The sequence below is a fragment of the Dromaius novaehollandiae genome, chromosome Z, assembly GCF_036370855.1.
Source record: "Dromaius novaehollandiae isolate bDroNov1 chromosome Z, bDroNov1.hap1, whole genome shotgun sequence".
In the NCBI taxonomy this organism is placed as follows: Eukaryota; Metazoa; Chordata; class Aves; order Casuariiformes; family Dromaiidae; genus Dromaius; species Dromaius novaehollandiae.
In genome coordinates, this window is record NC_088132.1 from 55,655,914 (window position 1) to 55,681,138 (window position 25,225).

The 25,225-nt window shown below is 38.9% G+C and overlaps 1 protein-coding gene across 1 annotated transcript in view; it reads right to left on the reverse strand.

Moving 5' to 3' along the window:
- Positions 1–25,225, reverse strand: part of LOC135324950 (DNA mismatch repair protein Msh3-like) — a 118,829-nt gene that overhangs the window by 61,713 nt on the left and 31,891 nt on the right. The window contains exons 9-12 of the mRNA XM_064502133.1: positions 14,966–15,078; positions 12,486–12,600; positions 5,310–5,394; positions 4,615–4,724 (exon numbers count right to left, since the gene is read on the reverse strand). Coding sequence (XP_064358203.1) covers positions 4,615–4,724; positions 5,310–5,394; positions 12,486–12,600; positions 14,966–15,078 — 423 coding nt within the window. The remainder of the gene's footprint in view (positions 1–4,614; positions 4,725–5,309; positions 5,395–12,485; positions 12,601–14,965; positions 15,079–25,225) is intronic.

A 25,225-nucleotide genomic window follows, 5' to 3' on the forward strand; every position in this document is an offset into this window, starting at 1 on the left:
CAGGCAAGCTGCTTCTGTCCCCCAGGCTTCTTCCCCCTGCGGCAGAGAGAGCAGCCAGGATGCCGGGACGCCCAGCAGGCCTGCGAGCATGCTGAGCTACGTGCTCACTCCTCCTTGCCTGCGGGCTCGGGATCACGCACAGAAAGCGGGGACAGGGATCTTGGACCCCCACTGCAGCGGGCGCTGCTCACTTTCATTTAACAAATTCCCGGTGATGGCAGAGGCTCAAAACCCCGGTGAAACGTTTGCTCCCTCCTCTCTCCCTGTGACACTGCGCACTCTAAGTTTACTCCAGCACAGCGAGGGTATTCTGCGGCTTGCTGCACACCAGGAGTGACACATATGCCTAAAGCATGGACGTTAACTTGGGGTGATCACACCGGTGATTTTAGGACAGAAGATCTATTTCAACACAGGCTGACAAGGACAAAGTCTGTTAGCTCCCAAAGCTCTGGGCAAGCTTTCAGGGCTGAAGGTTGCCTCACTTCCACATGCTATGTTCAGGACATGCTACTCTCCATAATTTGCAAGCTTTATACCTCACCACATGAGCTTATTAGAAACCTTGTTACATGAACTTCTACACATCCCATATATAATATACTGAAAAATTAAGAGAGTCAACAAAATATTTTCGAAATACAATTACAAATCAGTCGGTCTGTTTAAGCCACTTCAAACCATAAACACCCTCAAGAAACTGGATATCGCTCCAAAGAGGCAACCAGAGCATTTTGCAAATGAACACACTCACATGTCATATACAGGCCAAACATTTTATCACTTCTGTTTGCCTGCCCTCCCCACCCCACCCAGCCTTTTCAAGTTTTGCACTATAAATGTTTGTATAACCTGTAAACTAAACACTTCCGCAGCACAGAGAAACAATAGCAATTTCCAGGTTATTTTCCACTTAAATAACAAAGTCTCTACCTTCCCCTTGGCTACAGTACTAGAAATGCCACTTCATGAAGTCCGCCCACTGATATTCAAGAGATATTTTACCTTTCGAGGAAAAGACAAGGAAAAAAGAAAAAGAAAGAAAGAAAGAAAAAGCCCACACTCTTATGCAATGCTTTCTACACATACAGGCCGCAGAGTTCTCTGCACAGGAATGAAATTCTACAGAAATTCCCTATAAAGGCTAGAAAGTGCTTTGTATTATGCATCTGTCATTTATCTCAAGTTCTACTTTAAGCACCTAGGCACAACTTTATTGGCTTTATAGCCTGATTTATTATGGAAATAACAAACCTTCACGTGACTGAGCTACCCATCTGCATTTTTCAGTCTGAACCCTTTGTTAAATTCCAAGCAACTTTAATAAGTGGACTAAAGTGTTACTTTGGTCTCAAGGAAACAGAATTTCTACTAACTGCGCAAGAAGCAAAAGCTGCGCAAAGCGCACAGGCATAAATTAATACCCAGCGAGGGAAAGGATGTAATATTAGTTCAATAGTTACCTGCTCTGTTTGGACTCCTGCCTGGCCAAGCCGCAGAGCTGCAGTTTGGAGCCAGCCATACCACTTTACTTAGGGAATAGGAGGGGGAGATGCAGGAATTGAGGATGGGAGGGAGTAACCATGGGCATAACAGACAGACAGGAGAAGGCACATTTTACAGAGATAAGGCTTCAGACAGTCCATGTGTAGAGGAACAACTTTTTTATACTTACCCATACTGCAGCTATAAAATGACACATCCATTGTATACATCAACAAAACACATGAAAACAAGCTAACCAGACTGTAGGCCTACAATACGCTTATCTTTCTCCTCTTCCTCTAGCTATCCAAAAAGCACTGACTGTTTCACGTCAACTTCAGAGATTCTGAAATTCATGTAAATTTTGCATTAGGAAAAAACAAACTTTTAAATGTTACACACACCTGTGTTTCCTGAGACCAGTGCCTTAGACTATCAAATACGATTATACACATCTCTTCTCCTGATGAAAGCCCATGGCCTCACAAGGAAACAGCATGTTTTATTCAATTAAAAGTGTTCCAACCACCCCAGCTTACTGACTCTTTTTCTTTCCATTCCCCTTACAGAAGTTAGGCAAAAGAGGAACTCATTGGAATTCACATTTCAAAAGCAAGATAGACAACGCAAGATAACTTCTCTGTAGTTTATACAAACAACAACTTTCCTGATTCCTCATAAAAACCTCAGTCCTCCATGACTAATACATTCTTATCTCTGTCATCTTTGTAGAACAAGGTGAATAAATGAGAACATTGCACCTTCCTTGGTTAAGCCAATTTTTTTTAGAATTGCACATGCCTCATGTTTAAAGCCTCTTCTTGGAATCTCAAAATATGTAACATCACTGATGACCTAATGGATATCTTCAAGTTTGCCCAAATAAGATACCTGTACACATTTTACCGCTTACTCAAAGCTAGTATATTGTTTCTCCCCTGGAAATCTAGTCATCATCCCAAGTGATTTTCAACTACCAGGTATAAAGTGGTAATCACACCCTCTCACTTTCTGATACACCAAGGGAAATGCACCCACTCACTAACTGGAAAAGACGCACTACAGAAATGCTACTTCCACTGCAAAAGTCACTCCAGGAGGCACAGGTGAATTACAATTACAGACTGCTCCCTAACTGCATCTGCGTGCATTACTGGAAACAATACTGCCAAATGTCTGACGCACTTAAGCACATGAAATTACAACTTACAGTCAGGAATGGAGAAATACACAGAAACAAGGTACCCTTTTAGCTCCAGCTAAGGGGTAGTATTATATCTTAAACCACAGAATTTCCATCCACGCTGAGAACACAGGCTCAACACGGAAAATATCGATTCCCTAACAGTAACAAAGAGCAAAGGGGAAAGGGGAGGAACCAAAACTGCAAAAAGCCAGTTTTGCATGGAGACCAAGAACTTTAATTAAATTTACTGGTTAAGAGAAAAAGCCTTAAGTCCCCCCAAAGCAGCTTTCTATCTGTGACCAGATAAGGACTCTGTCTGCTTTATTGCTGAACTGTATGTCACCTGGTGTGCCACACACGCGATCACTTGGCAAAATGGTTAGAGGCCGTTTTTGCTTTTCCAGGCCCTGTCCTCCGTGATGTGACTGTACCTGCCAGAGCCTGTGCTCTGGCTCCCCCCACTGACAACTTTATAAATACAGTTCCCAAAAGGCTGTAGGGTCCCTCCACTGCTGAAAAACAAACAACATCTCAAAATTACTTAGGTAAAGTGGCCCAGAAATTCCATCCGGCCACCTAATAAACTTCCAGAAAGTCTCATACCATTTCAGAAAAGTACATCGGAAACATTTGTTTAAAGTAAGTGAAAACATGTTCTAGTTATCTTGCACAATACAAGCTATTGCCAGAAGAAAAAAAAAAGGGTGGGGGGCACTGAAATCTGCATGTTAAATCCCTGAGAGAAACTGGACCATGATACTTTCTAACCAGCACAGCTCTTATTAAGGAAAAGGTGACTCCAATATTCCACAACAATAAAATAGGAGGAACAAAAGAGTTAGTTTTGTACTTTTTTTTTGTTGTTGTTAAACACTAGTGACAAAGATCCCTACAAAAAGGCTAATAAAAAACCCTAAATAACCATGGTGCAGAAATATAGTGCTGTAACATATTAAAATTAGTCAAGACAAAAAATGCTTCTGAAGAAACATTCACTAATTACCAACAACAGCAAGAAGCTAAACAGTAGGATAGCTCACTGTTTCTCTAAGACCTGCCTTTTATTAGCAAATCAAAAACAAATGCAAAATAGAGGGGAACAAACTATTCTGGTTAACCAAACCAAGAGAAATTTCTTTATGAAACAGCTGAAGCGAACAACACAACAACTGAGTAGGTTCTTCATCCACAGTTCTCAGGGAATGCACATTCGAAGGGAGTAGATCCAAAAACTTAAAATATAGGCAACGAACATCACACAGAACGACTCTAATACTGTTACTTATTACATATTCAAGTTCAAGACTCCAACAGAGACTGCAAAGAGAAATTAGAAAAGACAGAGACTGTTTCAAGCCAGAGAAATACAGACAAACACAGTAGTTATTACAGAATAAATCATTTCTAAAGCCTTACATAATAAGCACAGCTCAAAATACAACAGTGAGCAAACAATTAGCACATTTCCAAACTAATAAAAGGAAATAACTTGCATATGCAACAGACTGCATACAGGAGTAACAGAAACATCCACAACTACATTAGAACAAATAAAACAGATCAAGGATGTAAATCCTTCTGTGGCAAGAGAGACATCAAACACTGACTGGCAAGTTTAGGAACAAAACATTGGCCAGGAGGTCATCCTCAACCACTGCCGGAAGGAGGATCCTGGATCAGACCGGTACCCAATCAGACCCTGCATAGCAATTTCTAACCGGCTCCAACACTACTGTTACTGAACTCCTTGGATGCTCTGTGGCCAAACAGAGAGGTCTAACTCTTTCAGACCTTTACACACAACAACCACATCTTCTGCCATTTCATTTCCTTTGTAAACTCTGCTGTGGTTCTCAGACCTTAGAGAAAAATAAATACATCGGCCATATTCAACTTCATAATTTTGAAATATCGATTTAACAAAAAGTAAAGAGATATTTCACCTCGATTTCATAAGAGGCTGGGCTACCCATTTCTTCAGTCTCCGACGTCCAAAGGAAGTTTTAGTATGATCCAAGACCCAGAGTAGGCTTCCTTTTGTTTTCATATCAGTCTAAAATAATAAAAATAGCCCTGCTATTTTTAACTGAACAATCAACCATATATCTATAAGATTTTCACAATACTACTTAAACATTCTGTTTACACTTTAAGATACTGCAACTACAACATGTCCCTCTACTCATTTTTTTTCCCCACAAATAATGCCTTATCTTCAGCAGTCCTAAGATGCTTGAGTACCTATTTCCTCTAGCCAGAAATCGTTTTCAGAAAATAACTGGAATAAATTCCACAAGTTAAATTAGATCAATGCATAAACCAGCAGCACAGAATAAAAACAAACCCTACTACAGTCAGATCACTCAACTGCAGTTGCTCAAGAACTTTCAAATTTTAGGAAGGCTCTTTGCTAGTCAACATGCAGTAAGGTTCCTAATTCATACTAAAAGTCAGTAGAGATTAACTGTCATTTATGCATCTGAAAAAGCACTCTTCCTCCAGTTTTATCCCATCTAAAATAATTTAAACTTTCTAACTTAGATTTTCAAGCTAATTTAATTAACTTCATTGGGAACAATACATCAAACAGCTCTGGAAATATCAGTACGTATTAACAAATCATTACACTTGTCCTTACCTGATTCTGTAAAATTTCAAGATTTTTCATCGTTGTCGCATTAATTGTCATGTATTCAGCTTCACTTGACAACCGTTTGAAACTACTGGGCAGGGGGGGAGAATTTCAGATGTTAGATTTTAAATATGGGAGCAGACATAACAATGAAACACTACCAAGTCTCTCACATTAGAGAATTCATCAAACATATGAACCAAAAAGAGATCAAGTAAGAAAACAGAATCTGTTCAAATAAATAAAACAATTGTACACTAATAACATCTTTTATTTTACTGTTTGGGAAAATGAGATTTAAAGAATCACTTGCCCTACTTTCTACAATGACTCTGACAAAGCTCAGAATAAAATCCAGCTCTCCTGTCATCTTCTAATCCTGACCCACTAAATGGTTAAGGAAGCATCCCTTCTTCAGTTTATGAAGCAACTGAAGTAGTACATACTTTTGTTAGTGCTCTGTTATGGTCACTGTACTTACAGTATTAGAAGCAGGGCTAGGATTAAGAATTTATACTTTGAGAGTCAAGCAGATTTTAATATAACTCGAAACAGCATATCAAAATACATATTTGTGTATTTTACAACTAAAAATAATTTAAAGTCTGTTAGTATAATTATTGAGGAAACTAAAAATAGGGTATATTTAAACTATTTCCTCTTATCTTTACTATGACATAACCATGACCAAAATGACTTGACTTTTTGACATTAGCTAACAGAACAAGAAAAGACCAGCCCAACAAGTTATGATTTCTACATATAGCTAAAGCAAAACCAGAATAGAACCAAACTTAATAAAACAATGATATTAGACGTGAAAATTATCTCAGTCTCAGACATATACTTGCGGTAGTTGGGACAGAAAAGGGAAGTACAAGATACTCACTAAATGATTTTGACAAATCAAGCCATGATTGTCTAGGTTAATCATACTGCTGACTGCTCTTTGCACAAAATCTAGGACACTCTTTCTTTAGTTGTCTTAGCCTGAGAAGAATGACTTGCTGGGTAGGATTTAAAACTGTTTTCTTGACTTTACAAAAAATAAATAAATAATAAAAAAATCAATGTGCTGGATTGTAAGGTCTCTTGGGCAGGGCTGCTCAAATTTCTGTTAGGCATAGAGCTGCATTATTACTATATTAAAAAAAAAAAAAAGGACTAAAACTTACAGAAACATGAAATATTCTGAGACTAATGTTACATGTTCGTGTTGCATGCACCTGTTCAGACCTGCTAGTAATTTTGTTCCTGAATAATGGGTCAAATTTTCTGCAGAAATTAAAGACAAAAGTAGGTTCAGCTGAATGCCCTCAAGAAGTTCTGGAGTAGTTTGAAAGTACGGCTGATTCAGAACGGTACCCCATACACAGCATTATTCTGCTCCAGTGTGCCATCTCAACAATCAGCAAAGTTGACCCACAAAACAAAATCTTAGAGGCAAAAGCAGCAGAACTTTCCAAAGGAGACAATATTATGAGCAACAAAAGAATATTCTCTTTTATTATCTTCAGTCATAGCTGCTGGTACTGGCAAAGATTAAATGAGAATGATCTCTCCTTGGCTCTGAATCCCTATAACCAATGCTGAATCCTACCCACCCCTCCAAAGCACCTCTTTAACCTCCAGGACTTACCTAACTCAGGGTTTCCTGAGTTACTGCCACTACTCAATTCTGTCATCCCTTAAACCCAGCCAGGTCAGAACTATGTCTTTTTTTACTTCTTCCTGAAAGCATAAAAGATGCTTTTGGCTGCTTCTATCAACTCTCAATTATCCATGAGCAACTCTCAAGATCGTGAATTTACTAGCTCCTGTTGGGAGCTGGGGCTGAGGCCCAGTGCTTCAGAGCACTTAACCCAGAACGTACTCCATTCACAGCAGGCTTGCTCTCTGATGGCATTTAAAGTCAACTACCTATGCTTCCGGGCAAAATCCGTTTAGTAGTCTTTCAAAAGCAAATATGCTAATGTTGTTCTCACAACATAAATTATGTACGCTTTATATTATCCAGGTGTTTGTTTCCTCTGCGTTACTCCACCTTGCTATTAACCCTAGTAATTGAGAGCTAAGAGTACATGAATAGCAGCCAAGATCAGCTGCAGAATATGCCCAGCCAACAATTCTAGATGTCATAGCACAGAACTTCTTTTGCTTCCTACACCTTCATCTTCCTTCAGCTTGGGTCAGAACTTGATAAAAATGTGAAAGAAAGACTTTTTGTAGGGAATTTAGGGACTGAAATAGCGTGAGAAGAAGCCTCAAAAGAAGTATTAAGTCAGTGTTGGTTTTGCAGCAAGAGTATCAACAAAAATCCTTGCAAGAAATTCTAACGTGCTGCTATTAGACATCCTCTGCATTAGTGAAAGTGACCCTTCCAAGTCACTCCATCCAGAGCACAAGACAACAATTCCTTTTATAGATAACAAAGGTGTGGCCTGAGCTGCAAAGAACAGACTTACAGCTCTCTCAAGTACTTAAACAGCACAAAACAGGAGTGATGGAACTAGCTGGTAATTCCACCTCCGAAGAGTAAGCCAAGGTAGGATCCTGCCATCTGGGCTGAGAAAATAAAAAGAGAAAACAAAAAGAAATAAAAATTTCTAGTAAGATTTAGGAGACGTTTGGGGAATACCCATGAGAAAGTGGGTCCTACTCCTAAAATAATTTTTCAGAGTAGAACCATACTTGAAGATGTGTATTAAAAGGTTATTATGATTGCTTTATGACAGTAAGCTGCAACCTCAAACTGATTCTTATATGCTACCTGTGAAACTGTATCTTCTTGGTCATTCTGCATCCTAAGAGGCTTATAGTGGAGGGCATTTTTCATGCTTTACTTATTATTCACTCCACCAGAGATTTTACATATAGTTTCACAGTCACTAACTCATCCTAAATGAATGTAAAGTTATTCAGATCAGTAGTTTTCAAGTACTTTAATTTTGCAAATCTCTGAAAAACTTTCCAGTGAAGCTGCAGGGCACTCTATTGAGAGACTACTAAGCAGCAGATTTTCTTTGCTCAATTATCTTTTACAGACCTCTAGAGTCCATGTCTTACAGACTTCTAAGGGTGAATGAACCACAGAACAAAATTACGTATTTAGACAAGAGTTGCAGGAATCTACATTTAGCTATAAGGAGTAAAAACATGTCTCCCTTTATTTCTCAGAAGCACTAGCTTTAGGTATGAAAGACATTTACCAGTGTCTAAGTAGTCCAGGCTTGAGGTCCTTCCCTATGTTTTATATTTAATTAATCAGAATTTTAAATTTATTAGTGAATATTGCCACAGGGCTAGAATTTCTGATCTGGATCCCTGATGTAATGGGAACCCAGAAACTCCAAGAGAAAAATAAGAACAAAACAAAGCAAAAAAACCTGAAAAAAGCAAAATATAGAACAAGTACAGAAATAAGATGACCTGTGAAAGATTAGGAGAGACAACAATAACCTCCACTATTTTTATCCTGAATTACTTTTCTCCTCTTGTGCCACTGAACTCCCCCCTCTCTAACTAAACACGTGCGCTGTCTTGGATGGCTTTCCTCACACGCAGCCTTGGCACTCCGACAACTCCAAACTTCTGGAGTGCAAGAGGCTCCACCTGCCACCCTTATTCTGTGGTCTTGAATTATAAGGCAAACCCTCTGCTGGGCATCTTTACTTGGGGCCTCAAACCATGCCCTCCCTTTTCTGTCCCCCATCATCCTGAGCTGATGTTGAAACCTCCCAGTACTTCTCAAAGTTTTATAGACGGTACATAGTAGGTGTGGGCAAACAGACCTATGCATAGTCTTGCATGAATGTTTCTGAACTCATCAAGGCACAAGAGAGATGAAAACCACATGTACACCATGCCTCCCTTGAAAATGCAAGGATGTCCACCACCATTTTGAGATGTGTGAACTTGCATTTCGATTCCACTAACCTTAAATTAATCTCTCAAACTCCCACTCCTACTGTATAGTATAATAAACCATTTCCTCTCTCACTGAAGTGTTTCCCTGCTTCTTCTCCTCCCTCAAAGCCATATCAGCCCTCTTCTTCCTCCCCTCTTTCACTTCTGTTTGTCTTCTACTGGTAGTAGACAGTCTATACTCATAGTGGTAGTTCTCCAGTCCCAAAGCTACTCCTGTCTTTGACAAAGATAACTGGCTTTTCCATTCCCAGCCACTTCTGAAGTTTATGTATCACTGGTCTAACTTTAAGAGCTACAAATACCATCTCTCTTTTGTCTCCCTGTGTTGGAAACCACATAGGTAAAATAAAAATACACTGCGAGGCACTTCCCAGCAACTGCTGTGCAACAGAGGATTTTCAAGCAAAGGTGGGTGCCCAGCTGTCCTTGGAAGTCTGTTCTAGATGTGTACCAGCTTCTTGTCAAAAGCCAATAAAGGTCTTTCATTACTTAAGGCTACCAGAATACACATCGACAAAAAGTTCTCATTCATTAGAATTCATTAGAAAAGAAATACTTGCTGCAACAGCTCCAATGCAGCCTAACCATATCCCAAGGCCCTACAGTGTCAGAACTCCTTTATTTCATTTAATTCTGCTTTATTTAGGACCTTAAAGCTGGATTTAAGAATTTTCAGTTGAATAGTAAAACAAAATGAGGTTCTCCGTAGTAAAGAGGATCCCTCATCACTTATGTGATGCTTCATGATTCTTTATTAATCTCGGCTGGAATTTTGTTGATTTGGGAGAAGGGTTTTTATTTGGGGAAGGTATGCAGCTGGTATAATGAAAATTTTTTAAAATTTTTCTTATCAAGTACGTCTTTTTCATCCAGATGTGTCACTTACATCCAAAAAGTTCTCAGCAACTGCAAACTATCTCAACTCCAACTTCATGCTCACCGATTCATCAGTATATGCTCACTGACCTGAATTCTCCTAAGAATTTTGGGTTGCATGTCAGTACAATGGAAGTGTTTCTCTTATATTTCCTGCAGAATTGCAGAGAATCCTCAAATCTGAAACCCTTTCCTTAAAAGGCTTTCCCTTTTCAGAACTTATAATATATTTCATTGACATTAGAAAAAGTATTGAAGTTGAGTTTGGCCCAGTATTTTCATATATGAGACACTAAAAACTGCAAGTAGAATTCAAGAACCTATCAGATAGCCAAAGCAGTAAAGGCTTCAGAAATAAATACAGCAGAATCCAAGTTCCTGAGTGCAGGAGCTAAGTTGCCTCAAAGTATATATATCTTCTTTCTTTATAGCATATCACCAAGATATCAAAAAGTTCACTGCCTCTCCACTCGGATGCTCTTCTTGCTCACACATTCACATCAAGTCTATTAGAGCAACCTCCAGCAGGCAAATGTCAACTATAAGATTTAGCACTTTTCCTTCCCGATCCGTAAGCGTACTTGATTTTAGGCTGCACCTATTACAAATGTCAGCGGTTATACAAGCCCTCATGTGATGCTGCTGCTCCTCTGCTACTGGATTGCTTCTACATGAAACAATAATTTTGTATTTTCCCCCCACCTGAAAGAACACCTTCTTAATGTGTGACTGCACATAAGATACTGTTGCAACAGTGATCTGTAAGTGCAACCATGGAAGGGACTTTGCTTTGGAGTTCACTTTCTTCTTCAGAAGCTCTCACAACAAGATTTCTCCAGATGCAACTTCTACCTCTCCACCCAAGCACTTTCCATAACACTTATAAGAGGATGAGCTGGAAGACCACAGATTAGAGTGCTCCTTGAAGGACAGTGGAGAGGGAGGCTTAAAAGATGCCACAGGAAATTTTTCCTCTCAAAGGACCTATGAGCCCAGTGAAGCTTATGTTGACATTTTAATGATATCTGGAGTGTGTGTGGGGAAAAAGGAGAATTGGGGGAGAAAAGCCATTCAAAAAAATCAGAAAACCCAGGTGTATATGCTATAGTTTTCAAATATTTCAGCAGATATTTGAAAAGTGTTTAAGGCTGACATCTGCAGTCACTTTTTAATGCAGTTGCATTAAAAAAAAAAGAAAAAAACTCTTTTAATGCAGGAGCCCATCAAAACGAGGTTTGATACTGTAAGAATCTCATTTAACATATGAATTATCTACAACTGACACTAAGTATTTGTAGGTTTCTAGTTTGCAGTCAGGCTTACTTTGTTAAAGCCTACCTGCCCACAGGACAGAGGAATACCAAGACAGCCAAGAGAATATTTTGCATAGGACCCATTACAAATAAAGCTGATTTTAATAAAGCATTTAACAAACCCTAATGGCATTTTTAAACCTATGCCAAGTACGATAACCATCCTTTATAATTGTGCAGAATGGTTTACAAAATGAGTAGTTATACCTTTCCATTTTCTTTGAACACATCTGCATAATCCCATTAGGAATTTTTAGTACCCATCTGCACATATCCAATAATCCCGAGAGTTCAGATTACTTCAGGGAAGACAACTTTTCTCCATGGCTATGTGTCTTTCAAGTAACCTTATACAAGTAGTGAAGGCCTTTCTACAATCTTTTTTATTGTTTGTTCCCCCATCCCTAGGTACCACTAAACCAACTCAAGGAATTTTTCTAAGGGCTAGGATGTTGCACAGATCTGTTTTCTTTTTAATTGGTAACTTGATTCACTGACTCAAACAGACCTGCTGAGTACTCTCTGAATATTACAACACATTAGCATTTATAGCATTTATACATGCTTCCAGAGCTACAGAAAACGATCAACACACCTCTGCAGCAAAATAAAACAACACCTGCAAAGCTAAATTACAGCATAAAAGTCCTTAAAAAGCAACTGTCCCAAATTTGAGTCACAAAATAAAACAGAAGCTGAGGTTAAGATACGAGGATTTATTAACAAACTTTTTTTTAAAAATGCCTTCCTAGAATCTGTCAGTTTTTGCATTTTGTTCTTAATAACCCTTGGCAGTAGTACAAGCTCATTTATATTACTGATAGTAATGACCAGAAGAACAAACATTCTAAAGACTTTCACTAAACATCACTTAAAGAAAAAAGCACTTGATTCTTTTGGTTTTCATTATGAGCTTAAATGTAAAGTACCATTTTCACAAAGACTGTGTATATCACTTTAGAAGGTAGGCCCATTTCATTGGAAGGAAGTTGTCTGCTGGAATTTACAAGATGTCACTGGTATGTTATTGGTGTTTTGCATTTGAGATTTATATAAGGCAACTTACCTTGGATTGTAAAGCATCTTTTCCAAATTAAATTCTTTGAGATATGCAATTAGTGCTGCCAGAGAGCAAATAACAGGCTTATCCAAGCTTAGTATTACAGATAGTTTTTGAGGACCTAAAAAAAATATTATTTCCTTTTTAAAAATCAGTTTACTACTTCTACACTTTAGAAACAACACAATCTATTTTTCAATTCAATCAAATAGAAATCAGATCTACATTATGTGTACAGTTTTCTGCTGTCTATAAATCAACAAAAAGTGAGCTTCCAAAGTAACATTTATGGATCCAAAGAATGTAGCTCATTACAATAATGCAAACACATTATGAAATATAAAATACTGTACTCCACAGGCTTTTCCTCATAAAAGTAACTGATTCTTGGCATAAGTAATTTTGAAACACAAACTAAGAACTGGATTCTGAAATCTTCATTATTGCTGGCAACATCTATGCTAGTTAAGAGGAACAAACAGGCCTTAGCACATGTACTGATGATTTAACTACCTCAGTCAGACTGCAGAATATCATGCCCTCTTCGTAAGACAGCTGTTTAGATTTGATAGTATTTCTCTTCACTACTCTAATACTGTCCCTGTTTCAGCTGCAACAACTCAACATAAAAGGGTGGGGGTTTTTTAAAACTTAAAGGTTTTGTCAAACCTTATTGCAAAAAAAACAAATTAGTCTCCCAAACAAAATAAACTGGGCCAAACATAGAAACACTTTTTAAAGCTGTTCTTCTATTCTTAGAGTGTTAACTCATAGAGGAACTTGAAGAAACATTTCAGATGTTGCATAATTTCCCTCACTTGCGATAAAATGTGTGAATTTAAATTTGTCTAAATACACACCTTCAAGATGTGGGAAAATAAGGGATGCTAGCCCTGTATTCATTTCTTTGTAAAAAAATACTGATTTTCAAGGATCAGCTCCTGCAAACTCAAAAATAGTCCATTCCAATAAGCCAAAAATTAAGTAAAGGTGGCAGGAGGCCTGCATGGATGAACAAGTTGCTCCTGGCTCCTGACTAAAGTCAAACACAAAAAAGAAGAGTACAAGAGGTGGAAGCAAGGACAGGTGACCCAGGAAGAATTCAGAGACACTGTCTAAGCGTGCAGGGAGAGTGTTAGGAAAGCCAAAGCTCATCTGGAGTTGAACCTGGCAAGTGATGTAAAGGGCAACACAAAGGGCTTCTACCAGTGTATCAGCAGTGAAAGAAAGACAAGGGAAAATGTGTGCCTGCTGATGAATGGGGGGACCTGGTGAAAGGAGACATGGAAAAGGCAGAGGTACTCAGTGCCTTCTTCAATGCGGTCTTTACTGTTAAGATTTGCCTTCAGCAATCCCAGGCTCCTGAGACCAGTGGGAAAGCCTGGAGCAAGGAAGCCTCCTCCTCAAAACAGAAGGAGGAAGTTAGGGAACACATAAACAATTTGGACACACACAAGTCCATGGGACCTGATGGGATGCACCAGCGAGTACTGAGGAAGAGGGCCAATGTCACTGCCAGGCTGCTCTCAATCATCTTCAAAAGGTCATGGCAATAGGGGGAGGTTCCTGGGGACTGGAAGGAAAAAAAAACCATCATCCCTATCTTCAAGAAGAGCAAGGAGAATTTGGGGAACTACAGACCGGTCAGCCTCACCTCAATCCCTGGGATGGTGGTGGAGCAATAATCCTGGAAACTATTTCTAGGCATACAAAGGACAAGAAAGTGACTGGGAATAGTCAGCGTGGATTTACGAAGGGGAAATCATACCTGACCAACCTGAAAGCCCTCTACGGTGACATGACTAGCACGATGGATGAGCAGAGAGCAGCAGATGCTGTTTATCTTGACTTTAGAAAGGCTTTTGACACTGTCTTCCATAACATCCTCATAAGCAAGCTCAGGAAGTGCAGGCTACATAAGTGGACAATGAGGTGGACTGAAAACTTGCTGAACTGCTGGGTTCACAGGGGTGTGATCAGTGGCACAAAGTCCAGCTGGAGGCCAGTCACTAGTGCTGTGGGACAGGGGTGGATACTGTAGCCATTACTGTTTAACATCTTCATTAATGACCTGGAAGATGGGACCAAATGCACCCACAGCAAGTTTGCAGATGGTACAAAGTTGGAAGGAGTGGCTGATACACCTGACGGTTGTGCTGCCATTCAGAGGGACCTCAACAGGCTGGAGAAGCAGGCTGAAAGGAATCTCATGAAGTTCAACACAAGGAAATGCAAAGTCCTGCACCTGGGAAGGAATAACCCCAGGTACCAGTACAGGCTGGGGGTCATCCAGTCAAGAAAGTAATTTTGCAGAAAAGGACCTTGCAGTCCTGGTGGACATGAAGTTGAGCATGAGACACAAACTATTATTTATGCAAGATCAAACAATTTAATTAATTGTAAAGAAATGTGTACAAAATGACCTGTTTCTCATCTATGTAAAAGCTAACTGGATGCATATTTCAAAGATACCTTGAATGACATACCTGTAATGTCAGGCTCTTCTTTTGCATAAAAATCAGTAATCAGCTGAAAAGCATGGTTGTATTCAAAATGGAGGTTTTCCATCCTTTCTATTCTAATTCTGTCATCTCGTAACCTGCAAAAAAAAAAAAAAAAAAAAAATTGATTGCCCTTTAATACTTATGCTCCCTTCTTGAAGAACACTTATGTAGTGCCAAAAGTGGACTTCCTTTTCTCTTTACATTGTTAAGAAAAGAATGTGTAAAGAATGAAGGGATTAATTACTGGGTTAGGCTGAGAATGTTTCTAAGCCTTTCTGCACAACAAAAACAACCCCCCCACACACACCTTTCTTCTTTCCACTGTAGCAAAAGACAAACAGAAAACCAAACAGCAAGAGCAAACAAGCTCAAACAGTTGTCTAATATACCTGCAAGGCAGATGTAAATATATTTACACGTTTACATCAATCCTGATAGATAATTATTTGCCTTATCTGTTCTTAAACTCCTACAATGGTGATTAAGCAATCCTGCTAGGTAATCTATTACCATATTTAATTATCCTTTATCTTTAAAGGGTTTTTCTCCTGCTGTACAACTTGTTGCAACTGTAATCTATTGCATCTTTTCCTATCTAGAGCAGAAATAAAGTATTTCTCGCCTTTTCCTTTATTTCTTGAGTATTCAAAGTGTCTTCCTTTCCCTGCGCTAAAGGGCTCAGTTTCTTTTAACCTTTTTGCAGAGATCATATTCCAGGCCTCTCTGCATTCCCACTACTGTCATCTCGCTCCACTTCATTTATCACTATCTCAGAAGTTTCCAAACCTGGAAATAGAACTCGGAGTTAGCACAACCCTCAGCGGTAAGTAGAGCGAACACAGTTTTTTCAAACAACATGACACTGATGACTTCTGTCCAGCTTGAAATCTTTTAAACCTACATCTCTGTAAAACTGCTCCTCTGTATACTGCTTGCTATGCTGTACAGTGTATCTTGCACTTATCCCTACAGAAACTCATTGTGTTTTTGTCATACCACTTGTCCAGTTTGTCAAGGATTTTTTGAATGATAATCCTGTCCTCCCAACACACTTGCAGTTCCTCCCAGTTTAACAGCATCAGCAAACATAGCAACCACACGCTGTTCCACTAGTAAGCCATACGAGCTCTATTCGATGCATCCGACAGCAAGTAATCGAGAACTACACCGGAACAGGAGTCCAAGCGGTTTTGCGATCTGCTAGGATTTCATCTAGCCTATTTCATGTGGTCCCTGCTACCGCAGCCCGCTTATGCAAGATGATGGCAAAAAGATTTACTCATCGCAATGTTCATGAGATCAACAGCTCTCCTTACATGTTGAGGAATTGACTGGACCTCTTCTTAATGCTCCTGTTGTTATTAATACACTAACACAATGTTTTCTGAATACCAGGTGCACAGAGAATAACAATACATTTATTTGTCTAGTCACTTAGGTAGTGAAAAGCCATTCGCCATCTGAGTTCGGGTGGCAACTAGTACATCTGAGATGCCAAAATCTCAGTAAGAGAAGAATATGTGTGGGGGATTCACAAGATAGCACCTTTCCACACTGGCTGCTTTTTGAAACTGTTCACTGAAATTAAAACTGGATGCCACAGTATCAATTCTGTTTGTACAACTGTTAATACAGCATTATATACCCATGTTGGTTAAAAAAGAAAAAAAATATGGCAACTTTTGAGCATAAGTACATACTTATGGAATGAGTACTGAAGAAGAGCCCAGTAGAAAACTGCCAGTAAAAGATTTATATAAAACTTACTTGGCTTCAGAGTATCCAAGTGCCAATCTCATACTACTCTGGGACACAAATTAACAGAATACTCCTACAACACTGGAATTGTGCCAATGGGCACAACTGAATCAATATCCTTTTTACAAGGCTTTTTAACTTCACAAAAACAACAACAAAAAAAGCCAAGCAGATAGGTTTTCTACATTACACTGCACATATTCCCTATTGAAAGGATCAGTGCATCTCCAAGGGCCAACTCTCTGAAAAACAAGAGTTATTTTCCTATAATACATGTCAAACTACCTCAGTCTCACAGCTCTGATTGTTCACAGCACATACTAGATGATCCCCTGCTTATTTTGAGTGCCTTAGTTTTAACTGACTGATTTAATTAAATTTTCAGTCTTCAGACCCACTGGGATTCAGCTCTGCCCCAGCCCTACTCAGAACATACAAGGGTTTTTTAAGGTAAATGGATTTCCGTGAAAGACGATTAGTCTGCGTTTCTCAACCTTTGGCAGCAGTCAGCTATTTTCTTTCTTGCCTCTTTCACTTGCTCCAGCCTTCACTAACAATCTGCCCTAACACGGCCATCCATTTTACTAGGGGGGCTAAATTAGCATGTACAGTCACTACGACATGCTGCAAGAGCACCACTTCAGCATTCAACTTTTCAAAACGCATTGAACAGTATCCGGAGCACGGCAGAGTACAAGCCTTTCAGTCAGTCCTGCAAGGCAGCGGTTCTTTAGTTTGCACAGTGGGTAAATAGGGTAAGTCTTTTTAAAGCAACATTTTATTTTCAGCTTCTACTCATACAAGAGGCAGTGTTTTCATAACATAGCCTTCAAAAGAGCAAGCCTTAGCAAGGTCTGCAGAGCTAATCTTTCAGAACTGAAGTCAAAATGGGAGTTTCCAGGGGTAGTTCACTGGATGACCCACGTCCTGTCTGCCTTCTTTTAAAATAATAGTTAATGGTTGCCTTTTTCTTTAATGAACTTTTGGTTTTCTTTCATAATCCTTTAACCAAATCTATCCAGCTCTCTAGCATAAATTCTGGCAAATGGCAGCAATAATCAGCATAGCTTGAGTGACTCCTTACAGTAGTACTTATGTTCATAAATTATGCTGATGAGAGATACTTTGAGATAGAATGTAGTATTAAATGAGATAATAATTCAGTGCTTCGTAAAGATCCTCACTATATCATAATTTTTATATTTTGGATCTGGTCATACTCAAACAAATATTGATACCTCATCTATCCAAAAGTCTGCATCGGATGTTCTGGATAAAGATGAAAAAGTGGAAGGTTATATGTCTCTATGCAACCTATGGAAAAAAAATGATTTTTTAATCAAAATGTATGAAAGCCAAATCTGCCGCAGAAGGTTTTCATATCTGCCCTTTATTTAGCCACATGACCACTAATGGGCCATTTTTCTCATTATAGCCAAAACAGTTATGTTGATGCTGTCTCTCTCCAGCTACCAATGCCTGTTAAATCAGAAATCAATTTGCAATCAACTTTTGTAAACATCATTCTTGTCAGAACATCTACAATGAAGTGCTGTGCAACCCATCCAATATTTTACTGATAAGCTTTCAAGTACTTCTGAAAAGAAGCATTCCTTGTAATCTCATGACACTGACAGGGCTAGTCAAAGATCTGCACAAACAGATGCATAATGGATGGAGTCCTAACACATACACATATATTTATACACATATATATACACGTATATACACACACACACACATATTTATGTGTATATAATATATTAGCTGCCTTCCAACCTAAATTGTTCTATGATTCTGTTATTACAGGTATTAATTTATCCATCACCATACTGGGAAAACGAAAAATCAAGATCATTGTTTTTTGTCTCTCCATTTATCTGACAACTCAAAGCAACCACCTAAAGATTCATTGCTTATCAAGTGTTGTAGGGAAAATATTTAAAATAAATCATTACATTTTACGAGGAAAAAACGCTGTTAACAAAAAAATATTTAATGCTAGAAGGTGAAGAAAAAATGACAAACAGCATAAACAAACCTCACTTAAAGAAACTGAGCCTTTAAAATAATAATAATAATAAAAACATTCTTGTAAGGAAGACACCGCATATAAAGACAAGAGCTCACCACAATGTGCTGAATGAAACAGGAATCAGTTCACTGTTGCTTTACAATTCACAAACAAACATGCAAAAAGTGCTAACACTGTTGAAGACTTCCTCAATAACAAAAAGGCATCAAAACTGACTTTTCAGTAAAGCTTAGGAAGCCCTCCTAAGAAAAGCTGATTGCTCCAGTATTTTACCTTTCCACTACAAGTCTGCCCTGCCCTACTCATTCCATTTTAGGACTATTCAAATGCACGGAAGCAGATGCCACTATTTGATCACACATCCATACGTCATAACACAAGTTCATAAATGATACAGACTCTGGTAAGGGAGATCTCTGCTCCCAAAATTTAGTAAGGAATTTTTATTATCGGTGGCAGGCACAGATTTATAAAGCACCAACAACTGTTATTTAAGTTCTCCCATACTTCAAACTGCTATTTTCTCTGCATCTGTCACAGATCACCCTGCTAGGATTATCAGCGTGCCACTGTGGGGGAAAAATGCCTATGCTGCACATTAAGCAAGGTAACCTGGATGTGTTAATCCTTTCAGATAACAAAGTACATTGGTGAGGCCTTTTCTTATTAAGATGCAGCATGGTTTAGCAAAAACATAATAGCCTTTTCCTTTGTTTTTCATTATCGTGATTCTTTTATTACATAATTTGCTCCTAGCTCAGGGACCCGAGCTTTGAACTCATTTGCAAGAACTGGAGAACAATCATTCTTCCTTTTTTTGGTTAATCTTGGCATGGAGTTCCACTAGCTTCTCTGGCAAAGCCTCAATGACATTTCCAGGCAGCTGTTGTTTTGGCACTGAGCGTATACGTTTTTGGAAGCATGGCTTTTCTTCTCCAGACACAGTAAAGCACTTTCTTATATTTGCTCTCAATAATCTTCAGAGGTACCAGAGACAGAGACAATATTGTTGCAGAGACACTGGCAGCAAAGTCACCTTCTCTAAACATCTGTCAATCTCAAAATAATACAAATCACTGCTGTCTGTAATAACAAAACAGTAATTACCACACATATGCTATCCCTACACTACATCCAACACCACCTCACAAAACCTCCCTTCCCCAAACCCTAACTATGCTGGGAGCTGCTGGAAAGCCTGAAAGCCGTTCTGACACACTTTAATATATACAAAGATGCATACAGAAAAACTTGAGGAAAACTCCTTGCTTTTCTACTATCTATGAACCGTCCACATTCCTCAATGTGTTTGTCTTGATTCCTTTTGAGTCACCTTAGCAGAACTACGAATGAGCAGAACCCCAGACGTACCCACAAACCAAGAGCCGGGATCCAAAGGATACAAGAACACATTATTTGAGCTTTAAGAACTCAGAGCTGTTAAGGAAGTAGAGCAAAGTGGCTATCAGAGAAGCAAAGGCAAAGGGGTGTGCAGGCACAGTATGACACTATACGCCTTCTGCAAGAGCAGAATTAGGTACCACAGAACAAAACACATAGTTGCACTCCAGCAGCTACAACATCCACAAATAGACACAAAACTTCTTTTCCTGGATCTCTCCGTCTGCCTGTCTGAAGAATGGGATGAGATGCACTATATTCTTTTCTACCAGGTTTCCATGAAAAGATGAAGAACTTCTGGGGAACTATTTCTAAGTAACTACAAGAAAACAATATGAACAGCAGCAAGCATGGGTTTGTCAAGAGAAATAAAAATCCGTCAAATCAGTTTAATTTCCTTCTATGGCAGAGGAACAGAGAGGAGAAGCAGATGATTTCCCACTTGCCTGATTTCAGTAAGGTTACTTTGTACCATTTCACATGGTGTTCTCATAACCAACCTACAGAAACATGATTTACAGTAAACTACTATAGAGCTGGTACAAAAATTGCTGGAGAACAATACTCAGAATGGTATTAGTGGTTCACATTCAAAATGAAAGAATGCATTAAGTGAAGTTCCACAAAGCTGAATCCTGCATCTGGTAGGATTCAGTATTTTCAACTGAAAGAATGAACAACTCCAGTCAAATTGCAAATTGTGTGAAGCTGAAGAGACTACAAACAATGTTAGAAGACCAGACTAGAATTCAAAAGTGTCTTGGTATGCTGAAAAAATTATCTGAAAAAATATAAATTCTCTCCAACATGTATGAGTATGAATAAATAACAAATGCACAAATAGGATGGGGAACAAAAAGGTCAGGGCTTTAACTTCTAATGTAGTAGGAATTCATTTCCATTAAATGTATGAAGCAAATACAGTTTACTTGTGAAAAATGACAACACAGAGCATTTCGTCATCCTATGCACAGCACTATTTAAAGTGATCTTCAGTGCCTTACGCAGTTGTGTATCAGCTTGTATAACTGCTGTACAGAGTCAGTAGAGTTTCTTCTCCATGCTTCCAACAACACTTCCCTCTGTGTTTTGCATGTACTATGTAGAACATGACACTGGGAGGATGCAAGAAACTAAAGAAAAAAAAACCCCAAACAAAAACAAAACAAAAAGAAATCACCGCCCCCGTCCCCCAACATTAACAGTAACGAAATACTCCCCTAGTGGCACCCTACCATGGAAAATATCCCTTTCTGAAGCAAAGTGTGTACGAGGACAGAATCAAGACATACATTCAATCAACTGCTCATGACAGCTTGGGATGACCACTGTATGTCTCGTCTCTTCTGCACACCACCCAGTCCCCCATAGCAGGGCATGTTTTGTGGCCCTGTTTAACTGCTTTGTGACCATTTGTGCCTTAGATTTTCTGACATTAATTATATAAATTTAAGGATGTAATTTTCCAACCAAATTAGCACATATTTCTTCTTTAGAAAGATGATTTCACTTTGGTACCTTTCTGTCAGAGAACAGTTTGACAAATTCCAGATGATGCATGCTATTCTACAATCCTTGAAAGACTTGGAGTTCAAGCATATGGCAGTATGCCAAAGAGTTTACCAGCCAACAGTCACCAGAAACTTCTCCGTTAAGATCTCAGTATTTCAGGGCCCTAAAATAATCCACACAGCTTAACACCTCCTTGCTCCTTACACAGGAGAACGTGGTAAGCCGCTGCATCCTGCCACAGCAGCCCAGCGACCCAGCATTAAGGACTTTGAAGGAAAGGAACGCTTGGATGCTGGAAACTTAGCTTGAAAACAACCTTAACTCAAGCTAGGCAGGAACAGAGAAGGTAAAAGCAAATCCAGGTATTTCTAAAACCCCAAATGGACAATACAGTTACAAAGACAAATAATGCAAAGGTGACCGAAGTGAAAGAAATTCCTTATCTATGCTACATGTCCTAAATTCAGATGTGGAAGACTCTTTTCCATGTCTTCTTTCTCTGTACCTAGCTGACAGGCTGTGAAACATGTCTCACTGCCTTTGCTAAGGAATGGCTCATTTCCCCTCTCTCTATTGTGCATCTTCTTGTCACATACTAAGCAAGACATTAATTATCTGTGTTCCTTCCCACCAGACAGGGTCACTTTCTGTTTTTTTTCTTCTCACAGGGGATCTTAAATTTCATACACACCTTACAGCTGGCCAAGCACACTTCATTCCATTATGAATGGAATGAACTATTACACTATTACAATATCATATAAATCATTTATCTCAGCACTGGCTCTTACTGATTATTGTGTCTGCTCTCAGTTACTTTGCAGCTGCAGTTCCACAGACATCTATACCAATGTAGATACTATCATGGTACCACCTTTGATATGGATGCACGATATGGACTCCTGGCTGCATATTCCTATTCCTTCCTTTCTGATGGCTGAGGAGCTTTTCTGACCCTGCACCAGTTTCAGCATGCTACACTAGAAAAAACTTAAGCAAAAGAAGAGAATAGCTTTTCTCTGGCTTAGCATGGCGAAATGGCTCAGCAACAGTGAAGAGAAGAGAGAACGAGGGTGACAGGACCACAGTTACCAGCTCTGATCACTATTTCTAAGGGAAATTGTGGCAAAAGCTTTCCACTAGAAAGCTTTGAGAGCACTGCCTGCTGTCTCAGACCTGTATCACAGTCCTCTTCCAACCTTTCCTAGGCCTAGAAGGATTACTTCACTACTTGTAATTGGTCAGCAAGGACCCTCATCCCTTAGAGATTTTTCACTTGCTGTCTGTCTCTTCTGCCCCTCTGCCTCTCCCCCTGCCCCGTTTTATTATTTTCAGTGCCTAACAACTTGATTTTGAATGTTATCAATGATCACAATGAGCAGAGAAGAACCACCTCCAGAACTGCACCGAATCCCCAAAGGGGGAAGAAAAGACCTTTGGAAGTCATCTTGTCCTGCCTTCCACTTGAAGCTGGACCATTGCTAACTTTATATCATTTTGTTAAACTGTCCAAGTGTCTGTCGCTGAGACACCACGAACTGGCAAAGCCGACGAGCACAGGATGAGAGCAAGTCTGAGATCAGACCAAAGTGAATTTTAAAATGCAGCACAAAAGAAAAGACTGTGGGATGGAACAGACAGCTGCAAGGAGCTGGACCTTGAAACCCCCAAAGAACAGCACAGGACAACAGCACATTTTTCTGCTAATATCACCATATTAAAAAGGAAATACTGCAGCAAGGAACACGAAACAACTACTGCTTCTTACTGAAACCACTACCAGGAGCTGAATGCCAAAGTCTTCTAGCACATGACACGTACTAGAAACATGTAGGAAACTGTTGTCCCTGGAAAGTACAACAAAATCAATGTTTAGGGAAACCAGATTTAATGTAGAGAAGCAACATCAGGGTCAAAATGAAAAGTCCCATCTACACAACAATTTGGAGAAGAAACCAGAAATGTAATCCAGGAATTTATATAATCATTTTAATCTGCTTTTCCTATATTTCCCCTAGAAGCCAGCTATAATCCATCCCCACAGATGTACTTTTACAAAGATAATGTTCTACTGCAATACACTGTTGAATCCGCTCATATAAAGAAATACTTGAGATAATTCATACTCAACCATAAAATCTACAGTGACCACTTAAGAGTTTTTATATTATTTTGTAACATATTTTGTAACTATTTTATATTATTTTGTAACATAATAACTGGCCCTCAGAACTCTCAAGAAAACCACTGCCATTCTTTTTTTACCGAAAGGGACTTGTAAGAGAAAGTCTACTTTGTCAGACGCAGGGTGGAGGACAGAAACTGAGCTCCGCAGCACATATTGTGTAATTGTAAATATTGCAACCTTTCCTTAAATGATTAAAGAAAAAAATATTGAAGTGCTTCATAAAAGGTAGCAATAAATAAAATAACAAAGAGAGAGCCATTAGAACCAAAAGACACCAAAGAATTCTGTACGGGCAGAGTGAAAGAAAAAGATGACAGACTACGCTTGAAATAAAATGAGCTTTGTACCTCCAATACAAATGTATATGCTGAATTTTGGACAATCATCTTGTTTTAAAGGGTAGCATTTCTAATACTCCATGTCAACCCCGCACCTCTTTCACAGTATTGCATACTTCTCAAAAGTGAGCATACTTGTTTTGATTGATGGGAACATGAAACTCTGCCCATTTTGAACAAGAGAACCTTTTGAGTACAAAGCACTTTTCTTTGTTTCAGTTCTTCTAAAGCAAGTTGTCTTCTAATCTTTTTGGAATGGCCTCCCACCTACCAGATCTTGCAGTGAAATCTTAACCATTGTTCTTCTGTCAAATCACTGCCTACTGTCATTAAAACTCACTATTAGGACCTCATTCTAGGCTCAAGCTGACAGAGAAAACCAGTTCAGTGTGCATCTTATTCAAATATGTATCTTCACTAGCACCAAAATTAACGGACCAAATTCAATTTGAACAAAATCAAGTACAGTGCTTAACAATGTTTCCCATCCCATTTTAACAATCCCCCTTTCAGACCCGTGCATGAGCAAAAATCTCCTAGGCATTTATTACTTAATATATTTGAAACTTCACTGGCCATCAAAACATTCAAAATTATCTGGAACCTATATACACATATGCAAGACATTTAGTACTTTCTCCAAGAAGGGAAACTGTTTCTGAGGTGAGGCTGTTAAAATAAGTAAAAATTAAAAGCAGATGGCTACAATACAATGCGTTTCTGGAAAGAATCTCAGGTTCAAGTTAGTGACTTCTTCATGGGATTAACGAAAACCCCCACGTTAAAGCTGAATATTGAATATCTGAACTAACTTCCCACACTTCTACCACAACCCTACCTGTCAAGGACTGTCAAAAACATAAATGCTGTTTTTTAATCAGCATGAGAATTGCTGTGGAAATGCACTGGGAGCACTGGACATCCAAAACTGACCACACTGAGAAAGTATGTCACTTTTGCAAGCAGTATGGCCATACACACATTTTTCACCCAAGAGTGTAAAAAAAATC